The sequence below is a fragment of the Hydra vulgaris genome, chromosome 07 (genome assembly GCF_038396675.1).
Source record: "Hydra vulgaris chromosome 07, alternate assembly HydraT2T_AEP".
Classification (NCBI taxonomy): domain Eukaryota; kingdom Metazoa; phylum Cnidaria; class Hydrozoa; order Anthoathecata; family Hydridae; genus Hydra; species Hydra vulgaris.
In genome coordinates this window covers 25,372,421-25,398,710 of record NC_088926.1, presented here as the reverse complement: position 1 = coordinate 25,398,710, position 26,290 = coordinate 25,372,421, and the positions used below count along the sequence as shown (strand labels likewise).

General features: G+C 27.0%; 1 protein-coding gene across 2 annotated transcripts; it reads right to left on the bottom strand.

The window, feature by feature from the left end:
* Positions 1 to 46: 46 nt before the first annotated feature.
* LOC100210286 (probable rRNA-processing protein EBP2) lies at positions 47 to 24,788 on the bottom strand. Of its 2 annotated transcripts, none has more exons than XM_065801461.1 (9): positions 24,701 to 24,788; positions 17,329 to 17,373; positions 10,917 to 11,086; positions 10,605 to 10,728; positions 5,225 to 5,314; positions 5,069 to 5,144; positions 3,075 to 3,132; positions 708 to 879; positions 47 to 253 (listed from the first exon to the last, which is right to left on the bottom strand). In XM_065801461.1, exons 1-9 carry the CDS (start codon positions 24,752 to 24,754, stop codon positions 170 to 172), a joined length of 873 nt encoding a protein of 290 aa, XP_065657533.1. In that variant the 5' UTR covers positions 24,755 to 24,788; the 3' UTR covers positions 47 to 169. The 2 variants fall into 2 exon arrangements, with proteins under 2 accessions (XP_065657533.1, XP_065657532.1); XM_065801460.1 differs by having other exon boundaries at positions 24,692 to 24,785.
* Between the last annotated feature and the right edge of the window lie 1,502 nt (positions 24,789 to 26,290).

Below are 26,290 nucleotides of genomic sequence, written 5' to 3'. Positions count from 1 at the left end.
AAATAAAGAAAATATAAAAAATTATTTCAGAAAAAACAACTAAAAACATGAATTTTATGAATTTCATTTTATTATTCTTCCAATGACGACTCCATTTTAAAATTTACTTTAAAATAAAGTACCAATGTTAATTGTATCTATCTGATTTTTAAATATTAAATCAAATGTATTAGTTCTTTTTTTTCTTTCCAAAACCTTGCTTCATTCGCCTTGATTTCCCGAGTCGCTTTCCTTTGCTTCCTTTTTTATTACCCTGAATATAAAACACAATAGAGGTTTAATAATTTTTAATATTAATAGTGATAATTTTTAATTATAATTTAATTTCCAATGTAAGTTTTAAAATATTGATCATTTTTTCTGTAGAATACGAAAAACTTGTGTTTGTGTAGAAAATAAAAAATTCAAAATGGCTTAATAATTAAGTGTTTGTTTTAATTATGTTTTTTTGCCAGTCAAACTTAAAACTGTAACCACATTTTTTTTAAAACTAATATTTCAAAAATTTAAAAAGAAGTCAAACACAAGTAAAACAAAAATTAAACACACAGCATAACTCTTTATAAAAAGGTTTGATATATGAAGATTAATTCAAATGGATTAATAAAAATAAATAACTTCTAATACACAAATAAAAATTTTAAATAAAAAGTTAAAAGTTAAAAAAGTAAAAAAGAAAAGTAAAAAAAAAAAAAAAGGAATCTCACATTTTGATTTCCACCTTTTGGTTTTCCGTGAATATGACGTTTATATGAACTCATGTCTTGAGAACTTTCTGCATCATTTTTTTTAATCTTTCGTTTCGATCCACCAAATCCAAACTTTTCGTCTTTATGTTTTCGTTTCAAACCACGTATACTTAATTCTTGTTGTTTTCCTCTACAATAGAAAAAATAAAAAAACTCATAAATAATAACAATTTTCAAATAAACTTGACTTGATTGAGTAATGAAAACATAGAAACATGGTAGATAGACACAAAAAAAAGGCAGAATACAAAATCAACTTTTATTAATTTTGTTGTTTTTTCAGTTGATTTCTTTACAAGTACAGTCTTGCTCCAAGTTAGTACATTTTGTCCCATTAAATTTGTTGTTTTGGTGAAAATTAACTTGATAAAAAAGTTGTTTTAGACTTTGTATTTATAATAAAATTAATTTTTTTTAATTGTACAAATTTTGTAAAATTATTATTATTTTTTTAATTGTACAATGGCAGAAGTAAATGAAAGTTAAAGTTAAACTTGCCCATTCAAAGAAGCTCTGTGAGAAAAGACATTGAACTTAAAGTAAGATAAATATTGAAGTAAGCCCTTAAAAGCTCCCTCTAACTCAAAAAAAATTGTTATAATAAAAAAAAAAGCGTTTTTTCTATCATGTGTGTTTTTTTATCATGTGATTTTCTATCATGACAATGTTTCAACTTAAAAAATAGATATATTTGTTTAAAAAAATTTTTAAACATGTTTTAAATAATTTGATTAAATAGATTATTTATAATTAAATTTAAAAAAATATATAAGGACTTCTATATTTTATATTTGTATGGTTTATCACAAACTGACAACAGACAGGATGGGGGGCGGGGGGGGGGTGAGTGTGGTTTTTTGTTTTTTTGCATTTTTTTTATAGATATTTTCATATTATAAATTTCTGCTTAAAAATTTATTATTTCATAAAAATTTTTTTACACTTGACATTTTAATATTAATTTAATTGGTGTTACAATAGTACATTTTGTACAGATTATTGATGTAGTGTTGGATATGATTTATAAAAAATTTTATTTCTAGAAACAATATGAACAGTTAATGAAGATTGTTTTTTAATGTCTGTAAAAAGTTTGTTAATTTTGAATTGTCTGTAAATTTGTTAATTTTGAGGTAATGGAAAATTCAAATAAAAAATATTGTTCCATAGAAAATAATGAAAAAAATTAATGATTAACATAATAAAACATAAATGAATCATTTAAATAATTAATTTAATTTTTTATTTACCAAACTGATCATAACGAAAATTTATACTATTTACTTATTGAATGATGATCAAGTACAAACTGAAAACTACTTTAACTTTTTTTTTCTCAAATAAACTTGCTATTAGTGCAGTATGGGTGCCTACAACCAAAATTCTTTTATGCTTTTAAAAATTACATTTGAATAGACAAAGAAAGTACATGCAAAAACTAGATTCAATGATGATTTCTGATTTTGCCATATTTTTATTTCATTAAATCTTTTTTGTTTAGTTTCCAAGATATGTAAATGTATATTTATATATACATACACACACACACACACACACACGCGTATGTATATATATAGTTATATATATATTCATATATAACTATAAACATACATAATGTTTAAAATACTTTAAACAATTTTCAATCAATATTTACAACTTCAGTGTTTCTTAAAATTGTAAACAAAACAGTTTTTTTTTAAGCATAACTAAAGTAGCATATGCTCATGTCTACTGTGAGGTTTGTGTATTCAAAGAAATTTTACAAAAATTTTATATAAACTCCTTATCTTTGGATAAAACTAAACATGGTGAACAAAAGGTAAACAGGGTGATGGCACTGGCTTATATTTGGTGGAGGGGGATGCCACCTCCAGAACATTTCCCCTTCAGGTTTTTTTTTTTTTTAATACTGTTAATAATTATATTTATATTCATTATATTGAGTTTTTAAATTTAAAATACTGAAAATTATTAAACATTTACCAATTTTATAAGTTAAAGTAAAAAAAAAAATGTTTTTAAGTTGCAAAATGTAAACAACATGCACTAAACACTCTCCTTTAAAAAAGAATAAAATGTATTGTACAATAAAAATAATTTTGATATATTATACAAGCTTTGTAAAAATAACCTTAATCAAGTTTTTTTTTTTAAACATTTTCCATTACCTAAACACTACATATTTTGAATCTGTCGTCGTTGTTGGTTGTCTCTGTAAAGTAGTTTATATAATCATAATAGTTATAAAAAAAAGGGTAAAACTAAAACAAAACAAAAACAAACAAAAAAAAGAAATATATAAATTTAACATTAATTAATACATACTTAGTGGCAGAGACATCAAATATATCTTCATTGTTATCATTTTCTCTTTTCTTTTTTCCTTAAGTAACAATAGAATTTTTAAAATACTTAAAAATAAAATAAATGTAAATAAGCATCCAAAGGAATGTTGCTACATCAACTAAGAGTTTGAAATCAGGCATTTTTTTTTAACTTCTTTTTTCTAAAAAAACTGTTCCAAATTGATTCAGCAAAAAAACTTGGTAAATGTGCATCTGTATACGCTTTATAGTATATGTGCATTTTATATTAATGTGCATTAACGCTCTAGTAGATTGTAAAATCTAAATACTAGTTGTCAACAATTTTGACATAACTATGCATACTCATCATAATGTCTTTGAGAGACAATCTTTATCAATTGTTTCTTAAAATGTAGTTACTATAATAAACCTTTTTAAATTAATTTTGTAAAAATATTTTGTTAAAAATGTTTTTATTTTATTTAATTTTTCTTAACATTTAACTTTATTAAGTAAATTATAATATGTAATTATAAATTTTAATATGTAACTATAATATTGTATAACTATATTCAATATTATAATATTGTATAATTATATTTTAATATTGTAATTATAATCTTCTTGATTTAATTTAAATAACTAAAATTATTATAATAACAAATTAAATCGACCTCTAAAAATTTAAATTTATCTATATATAGATTTGTTTTTTAATAAAAACATAATAAAATTATTATTTATTTGAACATTAGAGATGCTTGTTTCTAATAACTGAGATGCTTGTTTCTAATAACTGAGATGCTTGTTACTGATAACTGAGATGCTTGTGTCTAATAACTGAGATGCTTGTTTCTAATAACTGAGATGCTTGTTTCTAATAACTGAGATGCTTGTGTTTAATAACTGAGATGCTTGTTTGTAATAACTGAGATGCTTGTTTCTAATAACTGACAATTTATAAAACATAAGTCTATTTAATAGCTCATTATTTCTTTAGCCTCTAATAAGTTATCTACCCTCTAAGGGATATTTTATTTTGCTTTGTAATGCTAAGGTTAGTAATGATAAACAACTTCATAATTTATTTTTTTCTGGTGTACAGCTCAATTCAAGTTGTACTTAACAACAACTAAAATTTGGTTTTTTTAACAACAACATTTAAGTTTAAATAAACTTAAATTTTATATATAAACAAGTTTTATACCAAAAATTTATATTTAAACTTGAAATATTAAAAACTTAATATTTAAACAAGTTTTTTTTGGTAACAAAAAAAAAAAAAAAAAGTTTTCTCTCCAAATTTTGAGACAAATGTGATTTTATACACTTTTTTTTTGTGAATGATTTTGCAAAATGACAAATTAAGGGACAATGAGTCTTGGTTAATCGAACTAGACATAACGATTTATTTGAGCAGCAACCATAATATTATTTGTAGAAAAGGGAAAGAGATGCAGCCTTACAACAATGCAACAGTGCTTGACAGAAAAAGCAGATCTTATTAAATTTACAACACATTTTTGGACTTAATCAAAAATGAAATGACATCTTTAGATGAACAAGTCCAAATATAACAACAGTAATCCAAATATATCAACAGTAATCCATATATAACAACAGTAATCCATATAGGGATGAATAAGAGATTTATAGTGATAGAGCTACTGCAACATATAATAATATAATAAAAACTTTTTATAAAATAATTTTGATAAAAGCAAAGCAAATAAAAAAAAATTCATAGATGATGATTTAAAAGTTAGTAGTATATGTATTATTACCTTTCTTATTTAAACTCTCAAAGTAATTTAATTTAATTGAAGTATAAAAATGGTAAAAAAACATTTCTAATAAAATTAGAAATGTTTTAAAAATAATTTATTTGCTTAAGAAAAACATTTTTAGAAACTTAAATAAAATAAAACGAATTAATTATTAATTACACATTAAAATATAGAATATATATAAAATATTTCATTTATCAAGCATAGTTAATAATGAAGAAAAAACCTTTTTTAAATTGATCTACAGCATTAAGCATTTTCTTTTTCTCTTGTTGGCGTTTTTGTAAAACTTCTTGTTGTATCTAATTAATGTGAATTATTTTTAACATGCGCTAATTAAATACATTTTAAAAAGCTTCAAGATTGAAAGTTGTAAGCTTACTTTTTTTCCAATCTTTTTAAACTGTCTCTGTTTCTTGGCTTTCTCAGATTTCTCCATACTCTCTTTTCTTGCAACAAGTTTTTGCCGTATCTAGTAAGATTTGTGATAGACTGTTATCAAATTAACTGCTAACTTAAAAAAATTGTGGATATTGAAGATTATCACTAACAACTAATCAATTTTAAATAGGTAAATTAGAGGAAATTCTGTCAAATCAAATTTAATAATCTATTAGCTATTTATATATCCGTCGATCAGTCTATTGATCTATCCTTACCCACACATAACTACGATTGTCACTTTAGGTTAGCAAGTTATTAATATATTGCGTTTTTTTATTAATAGTTATAAATTAGTATATAACACTTTTAGTAATCAAATAAAAGATAATAAAAAATGTCTTTATATACTTTTACATTTCTTAAAGCCTTACTACGCCTAGTCTTAGTTAGTCTTACTTAAGTTTCATCAAATACTAATTACTTAATATACATTTTAGTGCTGACTTTGTAATGAAATTTTTGATGGAGCTGAGGGAATTAAATATATTAAAGTTAGATATATTCATTGCATTTTTAATGTCATATATGTTCATCACATATAGCAACCATTTTAACGCAGAGTGAATGAGTAAATCAATAAGTGTCAATAAAATTATTAATGTGAGATCAGTGTAAAAAGCATGAAATTAGTGAAAATTTTGCTGATGAACATTTGATAGTTGAGAATTTATGCAAAAGCATTCTAGAACAACTTTATTCAAGATGTTCTTGATCATTCTTTCTTCTAATAAAATGATCTTAATATACTATTTGAAGATAATAAATAAGCAATATAAATAATAATAATAATATTATTTTTATTGTTATTAATTATATTACTATTATTGATAATAGAAACAATACTTTGGATAAAGAAGATAAGTATGCTTTAAATGCTTTAAATCATTAATATGATAGACTGTCACCTACACTTTCCATTATAATTACTTAACTTTTAAAAATAAAATTTTAAAGGATCCTAATATAGTTAGGTCAATTAGAGTTGAATGTGGGATTTAAAATTATTAACAGCTGGAGTTAAAACAAACATTTTCTAAACTGAGCACACTATTAAAGTTCAGAAGGTCTTTAACAAGAAATTATTAGAGTTTTATAGACAATAAAATCAAATGTCAAATGTTTGATAGTGTACTAGTCTTAAAAAACTGTGCTTCTCTCACAGCCAACTATGTTGCTTGTTCAAGAACAAGTGCATTTAATATTTTATTTTTCAAAGTTGATAAACATTCAACATTAAAAAAGATGGTAATTTAAAAATTTTACACAATTTTTTTATTTGTTTTGTTTAGACTTGAATTTAAATTAAAAAAATCAAAATTTCAAGATCAAATTTAGAAATATTAATATGGCAGTTTTTCAAGAACTAAAAAAACTAGAATGATTTTTCTATAGTAAATCTTTTTTTGCTAATATTATTATTTGTATTAATTTACATTTTTATTTTATTTATTCATGTTTATAACATAACTTTATTTGATGCTTTGAAAAAGAAACTTTTTGTAAATAAACTTCAAAGATTTATTTAATGGTAGGAATTTTTGTTTTTATGTCTTCATTTAAGAAAATGTTTGAAAAAAAAGCGTTTTAACAAAGCAAATGTGACACCTACCAGGTGTACCAGTGAATTTTTTTGTTTATTTGGCTGTTATGACATATTTAATACACAAAAAGCATTGTCAAACATATTAAATAAACATCAAGTCATTAAACAAACAACATATTTTTTATTGTGTTAAAGTGCTGCAGAGTGACCATGCTCTATCATAAGCATCATTCAAAAAATGGTTTCAATGGTTCAGAGGTAATGATTTTGATGCAGGAAATAAAGAATGTGAAAGACCACCAAAAAAGTTTGAAGAATTGCAAGTAATATTGGATGAAGAAGATACTTTGAGTCAAAAGCAAATGGCAGCAATGTTAAATGCTACACAACAAACATTTTCTGACCATTTAAAAGCTATTGGAAAGATCTAAAAGTGTTGAAAATGGGTGCCATATAAATTGATTAAAAACAGATGGAAAACTGAAAAAACACTTCGGAAATTTGTCTTCAAAGACACAAAAGAAAACCAGTTTTGCATCGTATTGATTCTGGTAATAAAAAATAGTTTTATTAGTACCAGATTAAAAATTAGTTCTAATCTGGGACAAGCATCAACATCAAAACCAGATCGATTCAAAAAGACGAAACTCTGTGTTTGTGGGATCAGAAAGATGTGGTGTATCATGAATTTCTAAAAATTGCTGAAACTGTTAGTACTAATTACTACAGATAACAAATGATCAATTTGAAACATGATCCTACACAAAATACAAAACCGGTTTAGGATACAATCAAAGCACTTGGGAGCTGCTAACCCACCCGCCATATTTACCAGACTTGGCCCCTTCCAACTACCATTTGTTTTCATTGATGGGACATGCATTAGCTGAGCAGTACTTCAGTTTCTACAAAGAAGTCAAAAATTGGTTGTCTGATTGATTTACTTCAAAAGGCAAACATTTCTATTGGTGTAGTATCCACAAATTGCCAGAAAGGTGATCAAAATGTGTAGATGCAATGATTATTACTTTAAATAATTTTTTTTACTTTTCTATTAAAAACTAGTGTTTCATTTTCATAAAAAAAAACTTATTTCATACCGGTAAACCTGGTAACAGAAGAAATTTTTAAATATCAGTATAAACATGGGATTATAAAACTGCTAAAATATCAATATAAACATGGGATTATAATTTGTGTATTTGAAATACTACAATATGGAGATGTGTTTATTTGGACAGTTTTTTCGGTATTAACAAAATAAAAGGGTCATTAGCATATTTAGGAGTAAATGTGAACAGGAAAATTAGGTTGCATATATTTTTCTTTTAAATATAATATTTTAAACACAATAACAATAAAGGATTTAATGTGTTCTACATAGTTTTAAAGTGTTCTACTTAGTGTTGAAATGTACATAGTCGAACAATACCAAGAAAAATTTATATAAAAGCATATTTTTATGAACTCAAGCATTCCCAGAAGCGCATGCAGTCGCACACCTTGTTCATCCATGTTTAAAGTAATCTTATTAGACAAACCGACCACTGCAGTTCGCATCTTTTAACTTATAGAGCATTTCAATAATTTGCTGCAAAAAGCTAAACTTATTTACTAAGAAAAAATTCCTAAAAAAAGGAAAATATCAAGTTTAATTAAATAAACAAATTTTTAATAAAAGTTTAATTTTTGTTTTTAATTAAATAAATTTAAAGTAAATAAATTTTTTTATTTTTATAAAAAATTTATATAATTTTTGTTTTCTTTTTTTTTAGAGTCATTGTCGAAAAAAATATTATTTTTTATAATGATTTAACAACAATTGAAAGTTTTGATATGCAATTTATTCACGATTTATCCACGTTAATTGTTTTGTGCGTCTTTTCGCTTTTAAAAATGTTTTTTTCTCAATACTTATATAATGAGAAAATAAATTGTTATTTATTTATAAAATATATTATTTGATTAATAATATTTTGTAATGATGGAATAAGTTAAATAAAAGAATAACAAAGTTTTTTTAATAAATGTATTTATCACATTTACAGGCTTGGTCAGAAAGTGGGTGCGATTGCACTCGATTTATTGACTAGGAAAATAATTATTTAGTTGCGACAACTTGGCCATATTAATTAGATGTTTTAAGAACACTTAATGTACTTTTAAAATTTTGTTTTGCAGACATACATGGAAACATAGATTGAGAACATTCAAGTTTACAAATTTAAAAAAACTTAGTTATACGGACATACATGGAAACATACAAAAACTTGTTCTCAAAACATCTTGGTGCGGAATAAAGAATATTCACGAACACTAAAAACCCACCAAATCTACAAACAAACAAATTCTATTGGTTCAAAAAATATGCTGGCAATGCGAAACAACGTTCTAGAGTATTTCGTCTTAAAGATTGTATTATTTAAGTTTTCCTCCTTTTAAATGATCCTTTTTTTTATCAATTACTCTTCGCTTCACACAAATATTGATATAAAAATTGAGCAAAATATATAATTGCTATTCTAAACTGCCTATTTTTTCAAAAACAACCCCACTTATAAAATTATACAGTACGGACCTGCTTTCTTAGTTAAGTTTCTTTTGTAATCGTCTCTCATCGATGCAACTATGTTCTCAAAACAACTACCGAGCTGTGGCCAAACTTTTGCAACTAAATTTTATATGCGTGGTTAGGAATCAAGTGCGATCGCACCCGCTTCCTGAACAAGCCTACATTTAATGCAGTTATGAAATTGTTTCTTTTATAATGCCCAGTTTCCAACGTTAACACGAATTACTAGAGGTAATAAACATAACGAAACAGAGCAATGTTTCAAAAAATGTAATTAAAAACTTAAAAAAAAAGTTTAAATAGGCTCCTGAACCTAATTTTGTTAAAAAAGTTCATTAACAATAGTTCAATAATAATATTTCATCAGAAAATCTATCGAGTTTAAATGCACAATTTGGATAATCCTAAAAAAGTACTGACTATTTCAATGGGAGTATTGAAAACAACCAAATATTCTATATTTAAATATTAGTAAATATGACTTTATTTTCTTACATAAAAAACTTGTTTTTAAACATTTTTTTTTACAAATAAATAGCAATTAGTATTTCTCGCATTCCTGTGCATTGATAAAAACAGTAAAGTTTAGCAAAAACATTTGAAAAACAAATTTAAAAATTGTCCGTGTTTCTAGCACAAATTATAAAGTATTTCCTTAATATACTGACTGAAAAAAGTTGCAAAAAAATTGTATACCAAAAAATATTTTTATTTTTGTTATACTCTACTTTTTTTCCTTGACTTGTATCATGTTGGTAGTGGAAAATAACAAATGCCCTAAAAATAAGAAAACAAAAACAGTAAAATATTTAGGTATATTATTTTTTTGACAACAATTTTCTTTTTTTAATATTCAAATTTTTCGGCTTATTTTGTTTAGATTTTTATTTCGTATAGTCTTCGGTTCTTTTTTTTGAGTACTGCTGTTTCATTCTTTTTAGTTTCTTACAGCTGTATTCTGCTGCAAATTCTTAAAACGCTTACTATATAAAAATGTGGTTAAGTTGTCTGAAAAAATTACTGTAGATAAACAAGGCATGCAACTGCACGCACTGTCTGGGAAGGCTTGGAACTGTAATGCCTAATTACAAACAGACTAATTATAGATACCTAATTCAACATCAAAATACATAATACAGTAAGCATTAAATATAAAACAGCAAACATAATCAAGTTTTACATTTTTTTTTGCCTCAGCTATACCTTTTGCATGTGTGTATCAGATTTAACCATTTCTGCAAAATAGTCTTCAGGCCTTTCTGTAGGTACACCCATGTTTCGAAGTTTTTCTAATGCTTCTTTGGCAGCATGTTGAGCTTGGCAATAGCTAAGTATTGACAATTATTAAAGTACAATAAAATTGATATGAGCAGCAATACAATTGATATGAGCAGTACTATTAAATATTACCATTAAATATTGTTAAATATGGTAATAAATAATAGAAATTTTTTTATTATTTAAATTGCTAAAAGTAATTCTTAATTTAAACCTAAAAATGAACAAAAATATTACAAAAGCATTTCACGCTTAAAATCATCTTCAATCTCAGTAGGAACACTGTCTTTTGCTGCATCTTTACTTATACCAGGTACTTCAAGCTGGCTTACATCTGTAACAACATTTAAGTGATTAATCCATTCTAGTTTAGAAGTGATTTGTGATAACAACATCTCCATTGTCTCCTAAAACAATATTTAATTGAATATTGTATTATTCAGTGTTGTCAAAAAAACCTACCTTAAAAAAACCCAATAAAACCCATATATATTTGGGTTTTGTTTAAAAAGTGCCCTTTTTTACAACTGATAAGTCTGATTTTAGCTTATAAAAATTCTTTTTCATCAACAAATTGCAACTTTTATACTGTATACACTGTAATTATATGCAAAACTAATTCACTTGTAACACGGTATTTATGTATAAAACGGTATTTACAATGGATTTGCAATGAATATGATTTTTAGCTTGAACTTTTTACAGAATGCAAAATCTGATCAATCATTTTTTTTAGCAAGCTAGTATTTGATAATTATTTAAACCGGATAACAAGTTCAAAAAATATTATTGTAGTACATATTAAAATATTAGTACAAATTACTTAAATATTTATAAAGAAAATAAAAATTATTTCATTAACTAAACTTCAAAGTACAAGTGAATACCAGTTATTTAATATCTTATCTCTCAAATGCCTTTGTCTGAACAAGTATTTTAAACCAACCATTTGATATTAGTATTTGATCTTTATTTTATAAAGTTTATATTATAATTACAAAAAACTGCAAAAGCATATAGGTACTCAGCACAAGGCCACAATCAGAACACTATATATGAAACACTCTATTCACACTCAGGAAGTGAAAATCATGGTGAACAAACCATACTTAATAGTTCAAAAGAAAGTTTATTTGTTCAAAACAGAGGCAATAAAATGACTTCTAGTAAAAAAATACTTTGGTGATGAAAACACTGTAATAGTTCTTAATGAATTCACCTTAGATATTCTTAAGAACAATATAGGCTTAGACACATATCCACTAGCAAAACGAATTTATCTATAATCTAAGAAATAAATACATGATGAGGTGTTCATAGTCACCCCAAATCAGCTGTTCTTTCTCACCTGTTATAAAATTACAAATATGCTCATATAAAATCAGAAAATTAGGATATTTGCCACATAGTGTTTATCAGGCCTAGCACTTTTCCAGGAAGCTGAATAATATAATGTTCTGTTAAAAAAAAAGTTTTGATTAAGTTTTCTTTTATGATGCAAAAATTTTTTAAATGCACTCATAGCCACCTCCCATTGACAGTAATTTACAAGGTTGCACATCACATTTCAAAATTATAAATTACATGTTGTAAACTTGTGTAAACTAGTTTTTGAAGTAACATGTTGAACATGTTAGCCCAAAAACTAGTTTGCAACATTTATATTGTCTTACCAACTTTGAATAATAAAACTTTATTGTGATTTGTCTCAGTCAAAAATATTCTGAACAAATTTGAAATTAATTGCAATTAATCAACATCAGTTATTGTTGAAGGAGTCCACTTGTGCATCATAGATATAATGTGGTAAAACATCCTATTTGGTTGAGATTCAAACCCACCCTGCACCTCTAAAATTACTTTTCTTAATCTTTTCTCTGCACAGCACCATTATTTTAAAATATTTGTGTTTCTGAGTTTAGGATTGAGAGTTGCAAATAAAGTAAAATTATTTTAAAAATTGCTCCCTTGACAGTAGTGGACACAAGGAGCAAGGAGGGAGGCGAATCTTTAAAGTTAAAAAAAACTACAGTTTATATACAATAATAAAAATTTGGAATTACGATCAGTTAAAAAAAAAAAAACCATTAGGATTGGCCTTTTTCCAAACCTGGTGCTATTGTTATATGTTTATGCTTATATATATGTTTGTATGCTGTATATGTTTATGTATATATATATATGTTTGTATATTGTGATATGTCTATGTTTATATATATGTTTATAAATATGTTTAAATTTATACTTTAATCAAATGTTGTAACATCAAAACAGTTTAAAAAATAATAATTATGCAAGGATTTGCTGTGAAAGCAAAAATGAACTTTTCTGAGCGCCCAAATATCAATGAATAATAATTTATGAGGCTATTAGTTATATATAAAGGTAGTAGTTATATATAATAGTTGTATATTGTGTCAGGTCAGGTATATAGTCTTCATGATCACCCTGCTACTGGTAACATGTAACCCAGAGCAAACTGTTCCTTGTCCTGCTGTCTTGTGGGATTCACTTTCAAAGCAAAGGCTGGAAGGAGTTTGTCATCAGTACTATTTAAAATCGGTCATGCCTATAATAGTATATGCATATATATAAATACATATATATATATATATATATATATATATATATATATATATATATATATATATATATATATATATATATATATATATATATATATACATATACATACATATATATAAATATATATACATATATATATACATATATATATATATATATATATATATATATATATATATATATATATATATATATATATATATATATATTGTGTGTATCTTTTATATAGTTGTAGGTGCCTTAGTTACTGTTTTAACTCACCTGTAATGTAATTTATATGTATGTTATATGTGTTATGTCAAAACCTCTGGCGCAGAGTTGGCTCACCCAAAAGTTGCTATCTGTATGATATGTTTATATGTATGTTTGTGTTCTGTCTGAACCCTGGCACAGTGTTTACTAACTTGTAAGTTATTTTATGTATGTATGTGTTCTGTTTAAATGCTTAAATGTTTTGTTTAAATATTTAAACTGTTATGATGCTGATGATGTGAGCTCATTAACTAACTAGACACTCCAACTATAAAACCTATGCTCACCTTTATTTCTAGTATTTTGTTTGATGCAATACTTTTCCTAATACATTTCCAAAATATCATGTCCAATGTTTTAAGATACTGTTTGCAGGAAGTAGCTTCTTTTAATTACTCCAGGTCAGGTCAAGTTCAGGATCATCACAATCACCCTGCTACTGGTATTATGTAACCCAGTACCATCTGCCTCATGCCAAGCTGCCTTGAAGAGTGTGCTTTTTTAGGCAAAGGCTATGAGAAACAAACTCCAACTTAAAACTCCTCTTCCTTGGGGCTCTTGGTTGAGTAAAGGCTAGAGATGGTGTCAATAAAAATACTCATCTTGGGCAGATGTTAACTGCATCCAGCTACTGTCTTGTAAAAGGCCTCATAGGCTAAGACGTTAGGGGTAAGCAGAATAATTCTGCTAACCAGCCTCGAACCCCTTCTTCTTCTATTAGGCTGGCATAGATGTAAACCTGTGTTACATTATTTCCTGCCTAGGATGATGAATGCTAAATCTTCATGACTTTTCTAATAGTTTTTTGCTTGTGCCTCCTTGATAAAGAACAGCTCTAAAACCCAGTTTAATAGTTCTGAGGCCGGCTGGTAGTAAGGTTTCTGAACTCTGTGGTAGCTCTCAGAGAGGCTGATTCCATCAACAGCTGCAAAATATCAGAGTATTAACAGTGCCATGTTGCGTATGGATGGTGCACATTGTTGAGGCCACATAAGGAACCCTATGTTGCAACTTAGGGTTATTTAACAGGTCTGAGAAAATTGCATAGGTCATTGCTTAGGAGGCCGTGCTTTATCTATGAATGAGTCAAGTTCTCATGCCAAAAATAACCTAAAACATCAAACATAAAAAACCATCCCTACCAACTAACTGTTATAATATATCTTTTACTAATATTTGTGGTCTACGAAGCAACCTTCTATCAGCTGAATCTTACCTATTGAAAAACTCACTAGACTTGCAAGCTCTTCATGAGACTAACTTAAAATCTGCTATTCCTTCTTCTGATCTCAGTGTCTATGGGTACTATCCTTTGATTCGCAAAGACTCTAATAGTTACATACTTGGCTTGGTGGTATACATACGCATCAATTCACCTATTTGTTGTGAAATCAGGTTTAATCTTTTAACCATTCTTTTTTGTGTTTTCGCATGGTACCTCTTCACTCTATCATCTTTTTCTTTGTTTTTTATTGTTCTCCTTCTTTCCATGATTGCACTCTTTTAGATGTAATTTCTGATCAAATTGACCATGCCCTCTCTCTTTACCCCTCTGCCAATATTGTTGTTATTGGTGACTTTAAGGCTCATCACACTGAATGACTTGGCTATAGCGCCACTGACCCCGCTGGTACAAAAGCCTATAATCTCTGCATTTCTCAATCTCTTACTCAGATAGTGCCTCGTTTTTATGACAACTCTTTCATTTATCATTTACCTTCTTTATATCTGGTCTCTGACCCTAGCTTGTGTTCAATTTCTCCCATTTCTCCTTTAGGTGGTGACCATACAATGATCTCTTTAAATGTTTTATCTCATTCTTAATTTGCGGACTCACCCTAACATTGCACTACTTACTACAACCCCAAAGCTGACTGGGATTCTTTTCGTGATTTTCTTCATGACAATTGTTGGGATGATCTTTTTTCCCTCTCAGCTGAAAAATGCGCCTCCTACATAACCTCCTGGATTCAGGCAGTAATGGATGCTTTTATTCCTTTTCATCAATTCCAAGTCAAGCCTCATTCTACTCCATGGTTTTCACCCTATTGTGCAGCTGATATATCTAATTGTAATCATTATTTTTAACTTTTTCGAATCAACAACTCTCTCGAAAACAAACCGCTATTTATTACAAGAAACCGATGTAAAAAGGTGCTGTCAGATGCTAGGCTCCATTATTCTCAGCTCACTAAATCTAGTATCTTATCTCAGAAATTAAACTCTAGAGACTTTTAAAAAATCTTCCGCAGCTCCGTTAACAAAGAAAGGTCTAACATTACATCTCTCATTCATGGGACTGATCTTATTACCTCTCCCAAGTATAAGGCAGAACTATTTGCAAAGAACTTTTCTTTAAATTCGACTCTCGAATCTTATAGCCATACTCTTCCTTCTATTCCAATTAAACAGGTTAACCTATTGTTAGACAACATTGTGGTCCAGACAACATTACCGTCATAGTCTTACAAAATTGTTCTCCAGAACTCACTTCAAATCTAAATTATTTAATAAATGCTTAACTGAGTCTTGTTTTCCTGCCTGCTGGAAAATGGCATCTGTTGTTCCAATTTTCAAAAACTCTGGTAAACATTAAGACTCCTCTAATTATCGCCCGATCAGTCTTCTTTCTGTTATTAGCAAGGTCTTTGAGTCTGATAAGAGTGATAAACAAATTTCTCACATCCCATCTTGAATCATATAGTCGCATAGCAAAGTCTTTAAGTCTAAGAGTGATAAATAAATTTCTCACATCCCATCTTAAGTCAAATAACTTACTGTAAGACAATCAATACGGTTTTTGACCCTCTCGCTCTAACCTAAACTCAGTTATTTACTGCAAACAACTATCACATTACTGTCGACATTCCTATATTAATGAATGGCAGCCCTCTCACTGAGTCCTATTCTTGACGTTTTCTTGGATTATTATTTACTACTGACCTTTTATGAAAACCATATATACAACCAATTACTAAACTAGCATCTGCTAAGGTTGCTTCTCTTTATCGTACCTACCACTTTCTCTCTTCTGATTCCATTCTCTACCTCTACAAATTTCTTATTTGTCCCTGTATGGACTGTTGTCATATTTGGACTGGTTCTTCTAATGATGCTCATATCCTTTTACTTTTAATGAAGTCATATCCTTTTACTGTTTCTGTCTCTGTATGATCAAAAAACTTTTATTTTTCAAGTTTTTCCCCCCGCATTTCAACCCTTTGGAACTCTCTCCCACCTTCATGTTTTTTTGACTCATATAACCTTCAACTTTTATAAATAAGTCTTCTGTCAAATGTTTCTTTGCTCTATAACTCATTAATTAATTTTTTTTTCTTCTAGCAACTCCCAACTTAATAGTGGTTGCTTGCAGCCTTGTTGGGAGTGAATCAAACTTAAAAAAAAAAAGTTATTAATAAGTTTATTTCTAATTATCTTTTTCAATTTTGTAAACCTTTAAAATTGACCTGCATTAAAAATAATGAATTGTTCAACTTTATCTCTTGTTAATTTCTAAACAAAAATTAGCAAGAAAATTTCAAAATTCTTATGACAATAAGGTGTAGTGTTAAAAAAATTGTTCTGCATAAAATTATTTGAAATTTAAACTTTCAATGACTACATAAGTTTATAGGTACCACAAACAAAATTGGCTTTCTAATACCACATACGAAATTCAATAAATATAGGAATGTAAAGTAATTAAATAAAACTTACACTTTCATTGTTTTATTGTTAGAGCCATGTTGGAGTGCAAGGGTGTGCAATTAATAATCAATGATTAAATTTCAAGAAAAAAAAAATTTCTTACTTTATCAAAGTATGGTTCTCTTTTTTTCTTTCCAAGTTCTATTTCCTAAAAAATTAAAGAAAATAAACAAATGTAACATATATTTATAAATACTAAATTAACAAATGAATTTATTGGCAATTTATAGATGAATGTTACATATTTGTCTATTTACAGAATTGCAATCAATAAAAGTTTTTTCAAATTTAAAACCGTGAATCAAAATCCCATCTGATTAATTGAACTCCTGAATCGATATCATAATGAATTAAATTAAAACTTTTTTTTTTTTTAAAAAAACAAACTAGATTTAGTCTAGAAACTTGGTGAGTGTACTAAGTACATTTAGACAGCTATTTCATTATTTAGCATTGCTACATTATTTAAAATCCATATGTCAAGTTTAGCTTTGACATTTAGATTTTCTAAAAGATTAATATGATTTTTAAGAAGTGAATGGCACAAAGCACAGATACAGCAAATTCAATTAAGAGTCTTACAAAAGTTGTGTATACAATTTTTAGTAACTCACTATTCAAACTAAGGCCTTCTCTCTATATTCTCTATATTCTGTTTATAAGGTCACAACACTGTGCAGGAATTTTCTTGACCAAAGGCCGGTTTTTAATAAGCTGTATAACATTGTAAAATATTGGTTGCCATATTGATGATCAGAAAGTTATTAGGTTCAAGATGAAAGATTAAGCATTTGTTAATTAAAGACTCAAAAACCTTGCTTATGATAGGAAGAAGACCAATGGGACAGTAGTTAGACTAGTCAGAACGCTCTCCAGAATTTTTTGAAAATAGGGATAACAGATGTAGTTTTTCAGCGGGATGGAAAATAAGACTCAGATAAGCACTTGTTAAATAGTTATAAAAGTATAGACGACAGCTCCGGAGAACACTACTGAACACTTTTTGCAATAACAGGTAAGCTGTAGAAGAGTCTAAATTACTACAAAAGCTGGAATGATACGAAAGTCAGGCAATCGACAAACATGTTTGTTGGCTATACAAGGTAGTACACGACTAGTGGAATCAATAGATGGTATTGATGAAAAATTTTTAGCAAACAATTCAGCTTTGTCCTTAGGTGAGGTGACAAAATCTGAACCATACAAGGGAGGTGAAATAACAGATTCTTATTATAGATATTGTCTATAATAAGAATCTGTAATTATAGATATTGTCTATAAACAGATTCTGCAGAAGTCACGAGAGCCTAATTTTTGAGATAAAATACAAGATTTCTTGACCTGCAAGCTTTGTTGTAAGTCAAAACTTTTTTACAATGGTTTCTAGCAATAGTAAACAGACGTCTGTTTTCTGGAGAATCGTTTTGCTAACATAAAAGCAAATATGATATGAAAGTAATGGTTTGGATTAGTTAAGAAAATCATGGAAAGAGTCCCAGTCAGCTTTAAGGTAGTTGTAAGTGGTATGATGATAGGAGGATTTTTTGATGATGAAGAAGAATAAGATAATAGTTTTAGACCAAATTTTTAGAAAGAGAAATTTTTTTACATCTAGATATTTTCGTATAGTAATATATCAAGATACTAGCAAAACTTTTCATTTTTGAAATTTTTCACTTTCAAAATTTTTAGACAGAAAATTATGGCAAAAGGAACATTTAACTTTTTCCATTTTGCTAATTTGGTTTATAGGTTTAAATAAAGAGACAACTATGATTTTATTTCTCCCCCTTGTATGGAGAGCCTAATCATAATTGATTACCAAGAAGAAGAACAAAAAGAAATCACTCAATAATATAAAGATATCCTCTCTCTCTCTCTCTCTCTCTCTCTCTCTCTCTCTCTCTCTCTCTCTCTCTCTCTCTCTCTCTCTCTCTCTCTCTCTCTCTCTCTTTCTCTCTCTCTCTTTATATATATATATATATATATATATATATATATATATATATATATATATATATATATATATATATATATATATATATATATATATATATATATATATATATATATATATATATATATATATATATATATATATATATATATATATATGTAAATATAGATATTATGGTGCCTTAAAACCCCTTTTAGTCAAGATGGTTTTTTTAGTCAAGACGGTTTTTTAGTCAAGTTGGTGTTTTAGTCAAGATGGTTTCTTTAGAAAATCACAACTCAGTGTTTTTAATATGATGTGGTTATCTTTTGTGGTAATTCTTTTTTAGATTTTATTGCAGATAAACGACATTTTTTTAATCGAAAATAAAAAGTATGAATTTCTATAATTTTTTATTTTACAATTTTTTCTGTGGATTTATTTAAAATTTCCCTACATTATATATATATATATATATATATATATATATATATATATATATATATATTATATATATATATATATATATATATATATATATATATATATATACAATGAGCTGTAACAGCATTTCCGTGGATAATTATAAAGCTAGTGCCGACCAAAGCATTTGTCGATACGACTCTTAAACTCATTAAGATGAGGAGAGTTAATCACAGTTTGTAGGAGTAAATTCCATCAGTTGACAACTCTGTTAGGGAAGAAATTAAGTCTAGTAGAGATGGCTCGCATGTTGTTATTGAGGTCAGATGCATTAAAGAACTCTTTAAAGAAAGGATGAGAGTGATCCTCGAGTTAAAAGATATTGAAAACTATTTCATAAATTTTATTTTCTATATATAAAGATATAATCAAAAAATGATAAATTTGAAAATAAATATATTTTAAGACAACACATGTAATTTATATTTGAAATTTTCACTACTTAATATATTATTTAGGTGAAAAATGCATCTGCTATGTAATATTTGGTACTCAAGTAATAACTAACCAGATAGCTCTACCAATTGCTGTTCGAAGTATTCTAAACTTATTGATTTCGACAACAGAGAATGGATCACAAGATCACAAATCCTTACTTGCATTATTCATACTTATAAATTATTTGATAGACACTTAATAGAAAAAGGCATACTTTGTTCTGTTGTTGTACTAAGTGATGGTCACAGTACTCGCTTTCATTTTACCTTACTTCAATTTCTTAGAGAGGAAGAAATACATTTATATATATCACCTCCAGACACTGCTGGGGTAACACAGGTTCTCGATCAAATCAACAAGGCGCTTCATGAACATTATGCTAATACAAAAGAAAATTTATTTAATCAACATCAAACAATTAATAGGGAGGCTTTTATGTTATTTCTTTCAAGTTTGTGGGAGAAGTGGGCCACACCCGAGTCGATACAGAAAGCTGGAATAAAGGTCAGTATTAGTAATAAAATCTTAAACGTTGCATTTATGCAAATAGATAAATTCCAACAAGCTGCAATGTTAGTAGAGGAAGTTCGAAAAGACAATTCTAAAAAAAAAAAAAAAACCACAACAACAGTGTGTTTATCAGCTGCTTCACCTAATCTTACTGATATTTCATCAGTTCTAAATGGCAAAATAAGTTCTCTTATATCTATGAAACGAAAAAATAGCCAAATATATTGGAAAGAGAAAGCTTCAAGCTGGAAAGAAAAATGTTTCTCACTACCAGGGTTGCAAAAAAAACCGGTTTTTTTTTGCAACCCTGGTAGTGAGAAACATTTTTCTCACTACCAGGGTTGTATAATGCATTTTATTTGAGTAAACTATATTCTTTATCAATATTACTGTCATATTTCATCAAAATTATTCAATACATCGTTGTTTAATGTTCTATATATAAATACAAGCTTTGCTGCTTTTTCTTCCCCCAATTGACTTCTTAACTTAGAATGAACAAGGTTAAAAGTTGAAAAAATTCTTTCGATTCCAGCACTAGAAGCTGGTGCATTTAATAAACCTTCAATATCCATTATGTTACAATCCACAATTTTTAGAGATTTTCGCCATTCTATTGGTGATACATTTTTTAAAACAGATTCACTATACAAATAGCTTTTATCGAATGGAGCAGATTTGGCTTTTAATTTGAATATTATTGGTAACAAATTCTTGAACTCTTTATTTGCAAAATTCATGGCAGCTTCATTTTCATTTTCAGAAAGATTACATCCAAAATATTGTGTTTGCCAGGAAATGAGCATCATTGACAGTCTGAAGGTATCTAAATTCAATTTTTTTTTTTTTTTTCGTTTGTTAAAAATGATAAACTGTTTATCAAATCTTTAAAAATTTCAACAGTGTCACTTATTTTTGTTTGATCTCTTTGCAACTTATCTAGAGCTACTGCAATTGGTTTTAATATTTTTAATAAATCTTCTGTGTTTTGCTTTATCTGTATATCACTTACTTTTTTACCAATCATAGGATCTAAGTCTTTATTTTTTCAAACATTGTGAAAATGATGCTCCAGTTGTTGACATATTTTTCAAGTGAATCACATACAGAATTCCAGCGAGTTTCAGTAGGAAGTGGCAATTTTGCTCATCCATTTAATTTATAAATTGCTCCAGCTTTATGATTATTTCTTATATATTTTATTATTTGTGTAACATTTGCTCACATTTTCAATGTTAAGATCATTTGCTAAAAGATTCAGCATATGAGCAGTTCACCTAAAAGTTATGATAATATCTCTTTCAGATGACAGTACTTGTCTCATAGATTTCATATTAGCTGCATTGTCAGTCACAAAGCTTTTACTGTGCATCCAAATTTACATCTTACAGAACCTATCGCTTCTCTTGCTAATTGTGTAAGATATTCACCAGTATGTGAATGACCAGTGTTGATTGTTTCTACTAAAATGTTAACTTTATCTGTAATTACAGAGATACAAACTATAGGTTCATTATGTACATTACTCCAGCCATCTAAAGACATGGCTACAATTTTACCATTTAATACATTACATTTTTCAATTTCTTCTGCATAAACCCTATCTAATATTTCTCCTCCAATTTGAGTTCTATTAGGTAGAGTGTATCCTGGATAAAGCATATTGATAAATTTTTTATTTTTTATATATAAAATTCTTTGAGTTCAACTGTTCTGAAGCTAGAGTTTGTACTGTATATAAATCTACCAAGTTGTAGATCAAATAAATCTTTCTCTTCGAGGCTTGTTTGTGTGAAAAACTTATCTATTTTCAAATATTTATCAGCTGATGTTGAATTGGGCTGAGACCTTTTCATTTGTTGTTGTGACGTTGATGGTGAGTTACCTTTAAAATGAAATTGCAGTTTATTGAATTATTCTAAGTTAATATGTCTATACGTGATAATTCAAATATATATGTTTACAATTTACGGAAAGTTTAAAATTTAAAATGGCAATGCAGTAATTTAACTACCTTCAAGAAGTTGTTGATCTTCCATTGACTCCATAATTTCATGGGGTTGTGATTGCTTGCACTTTTTTAAATGTTTATGCATCCTTTGAATTTGACCTTCCATTTCTTTTCTACACGCATTACAAACTGCTCTGCACCCCTCTCTTTCTGGAACAGTCACTCGTGTATATTTTAACCAAATCATATCACATTTTTTTACATTTTGCTGATGAAATAAGTTAATCAGGAAGCAATGCTTCTTGATAAACCTAATGAAGGAGAAAAAGCTTGTAGAAGAAAACAGATAAATAAGTGTTATTACTAATTTATTACTGCTCTGTTCTATAAGAACACTGAGGACTCTATTCTATGAAAAGACAGAAACAAAAATCATGGATTTAAAAAAAATATCTATATTGAAGATTAGTTATACTTGTTAACATAACCCTGGTTTAGTTTTCTGTTGTAAGTTCAAATCTTTTTAAAAAAACATTAATTTGGCTTAAACCAACAATTTTTTTAATTGGTTTAAACCATGGTTAAAACCATGCAACCCTGGTCACTACAGATAATGATTACAGACTTACATGAAAAAAGCATTAATCTTAATGAAATGCCAGGTCTATTGACATTCCAAAAAATTAAGTCTACAAAAAGTAATGATATGCAAAAAGCAAAGAGTAACCCAAGCCCATGGCTCCATGGAAGGTCAAGATGTACTAATACTTGTAGAGTCTGTTAACAACTCATAAGAGAAAAAGGCATAGGAGAAAGAAGACACAGAAAGAAAAAAGAGAGAAGAAACTGAGTTGTTCTATAGATGCAAAGACTTTCCAAAACTTTTTAAGTAATCTAGCATATTATAAAAAACTTTGTTAAACTCACTGTAGGAGCGAAAACCTTTTTCATAAAGTTTTTATGACTTTATTATGATAAAAAATAATTTTAACTTTTTTTTATTTTTATTATTTCTCCTGTTTGAAAAAACAATATTTAAAATTTAAAATTATAACTCAACCAAAAATTTTTCTCTATTAAAAACAATTTCTAATAGAAAAAATTTCAATGTATTGTGCTTTCATGACCAGAAAAACAAAGAGACATCCTGTTTATTAGGCCTGTGTTATGCATTTTATGTGCTATATTTTTCGTAGGACTACACTATTAACAAATATGCTAAAAACATCATAAAAACATACTTGTTTTTCAGCATGTAAAAAAGTTTCTACAGGCATCAAGAATTGCTTTGCCATCTAACTACTCCACCTACTTGGTTGTTTCTCATTGTAATGACATTAAAGAAATAATTGATAACCAAACACCCAACAGAGACAACTTGACTGTAAATAATTACTTGAAGTTATCAAGTGCACATCAGATCATGAATGTCTTTAAAGCTTTACTTGAATTTAAATTCCAAGTAGACATACATACGATTGTGCACAAAGTACACTTGGATGCAAAAACAACTAAAAGCTTTAGCAATTTATCGTCAGAGGCAAACTTTTTTGCATTTGAAAAATAGTTATGTGATCTATTTCAATTCACATTTTGAGATTATTAAAACATGAAAATTATCAACAAAATTTTCTAAAGTGCGACTAGAGTCAAAAACCTCTTAGTTTTCATTTTTAATTTCCTAAACATTTTCTGATTGTTGTCCTAGTTATTAAATATTTCAGAACTGTGGTTGGTGTTGAAGACAAATATTTTTGAATTCATCATTTTGGTCATCTGACTTTTGATGAAAAAAATATTCTTTACAAAAAAGTTATTAAAAAAATTTTAACAATCTTTAATTTAATAAAGAGGTAGTTAGTAAAAGCCAAAATAAAAGTTTTCTAAGTAAGATTATATAAAAATAACTTAAGATGATAAAAATAAATAAAGATGATAAAATTTAGAAATTTATTTAATTTTTCGAAAAAAACTTTCTAAATTGAAAGGTTTTAATTTTGTAATTATTTTGCAAGTAATCAACTAAAAACATAAAGAGCATTTTATTCACAAACAAAATATAATAACTCTTGGTCTAATTGATGCATTCGTTGTATCATTATAAAAAAAAAAAGTAAAAAAATATTCAGGAGCAAAAAGCAACATTACTTCACAAACCTCATCTTCATCTTCGTCACTAGTTATTTCCTCGTCATCTATTTTTTTATCCATTTTTTATTAAGCTATTTATAAAAAAAACAAATAAATTATTATCATAAAATCATAAACAAGTAATTATAGTAGCTATTACATATAAAATAATTTACATGCACCAAATGCTAATCAAGATATATATATATATATATATATATATATATATATATATATATATATATATATATATATATATATATATATATATATATATGTATATATATTTTTCCTTTTATAACAACTTTTTACTTAATTTTATTTACTTTGTTAGTTTAAGCAACATTTTTTTTAAATGGGTATTGTAATGCTTAGTTTTAAAATTAAAAAAATGCTGTTATTTAAAAAAAAATAATAATAAATTAAGATCATTATCTTAAAGTCCTTGAACAATAGTCAAATCTTTCAGAAGAATATTTCAGTATGGCACTGATGAAACCATACTGATGCGGGCGCCTCAATACATAGACTGACTAAATAGGAGAACATGCAGTGAGTTTTTTTTTGCTTGTATTAGTCATTATCATCAAAATGCAAATTTTATGGTAAATATTAGTCAAACATATTTACTTTCAAAAACTGCTTGCTCAGCGCAAAACAAAAAATAAATGCATGCACAGAATAATAAATGTCCAGTTAAAAAGCATCAACTGCACCTTAATTACACTAATCAAAATTTAGATCCATTAAGCATTGTTATTATTAACAACTATGTCAAAACAATCAATACTGTAGTATTAAAGTAAAAAGTATACACACAGTTATTTTATATATACTATATATTTTTAGGTTTGTAGTTTACTCCCTATTGTGACCTATTACATTTTAGAATAATCATTAAAGCTATATTCTTCAAGTTATAAAATTTATAAAACATGGATTTAGATTTAATTCATCCTTATTAACAAATTTATAACTTAATTTAAACAAAGTTTAAATTAAGTTATAAATTTATAACAAAGTTAATAAAGAAAGTTAGTAAAATAAGTTTTACGATAATTAAACTTAATAAAATCATGAATTGTATCCAATTTTGTGTTTTATAAATAACTTATTAATTGTTAAAAGTTAATTTAAAAAGTTAATAAAAACAGTTTCGATAACTTTACGATAATTAAACTTAATCAAATCATGAATTGTATCTAATTTTATGTGTTATAAATAACTCATTATTCGTGTATATAAGTTTCATAAATGATATGATACAAATAATGGTTATGATAAATTTGGTGTGTGCTGATTAGTAGTCTAAATCCATTTTTTTCTTTAAATTAATGTATTAACAATTTTTACTTATTAATTGGATAGATAAATTTAGTTCACTTCTAAGATTGGATCACATTTTAAAAAAGACACAAATTATAAAACATATAATGAAGTCCATATATCTTAAGAAGAGATTTTTCAAAAAATTACGAAAAAACATAAACGCTATTTTAATCAATATTTTGTCTTATTCAACGCATGAGTTTTACAAACAGTAACCACGTGCTGTAAAAAAATTCGGCGTTAAACTATTACGCGTTAACGGTTTCAGCAACCGCCTTGTTGTGCTAA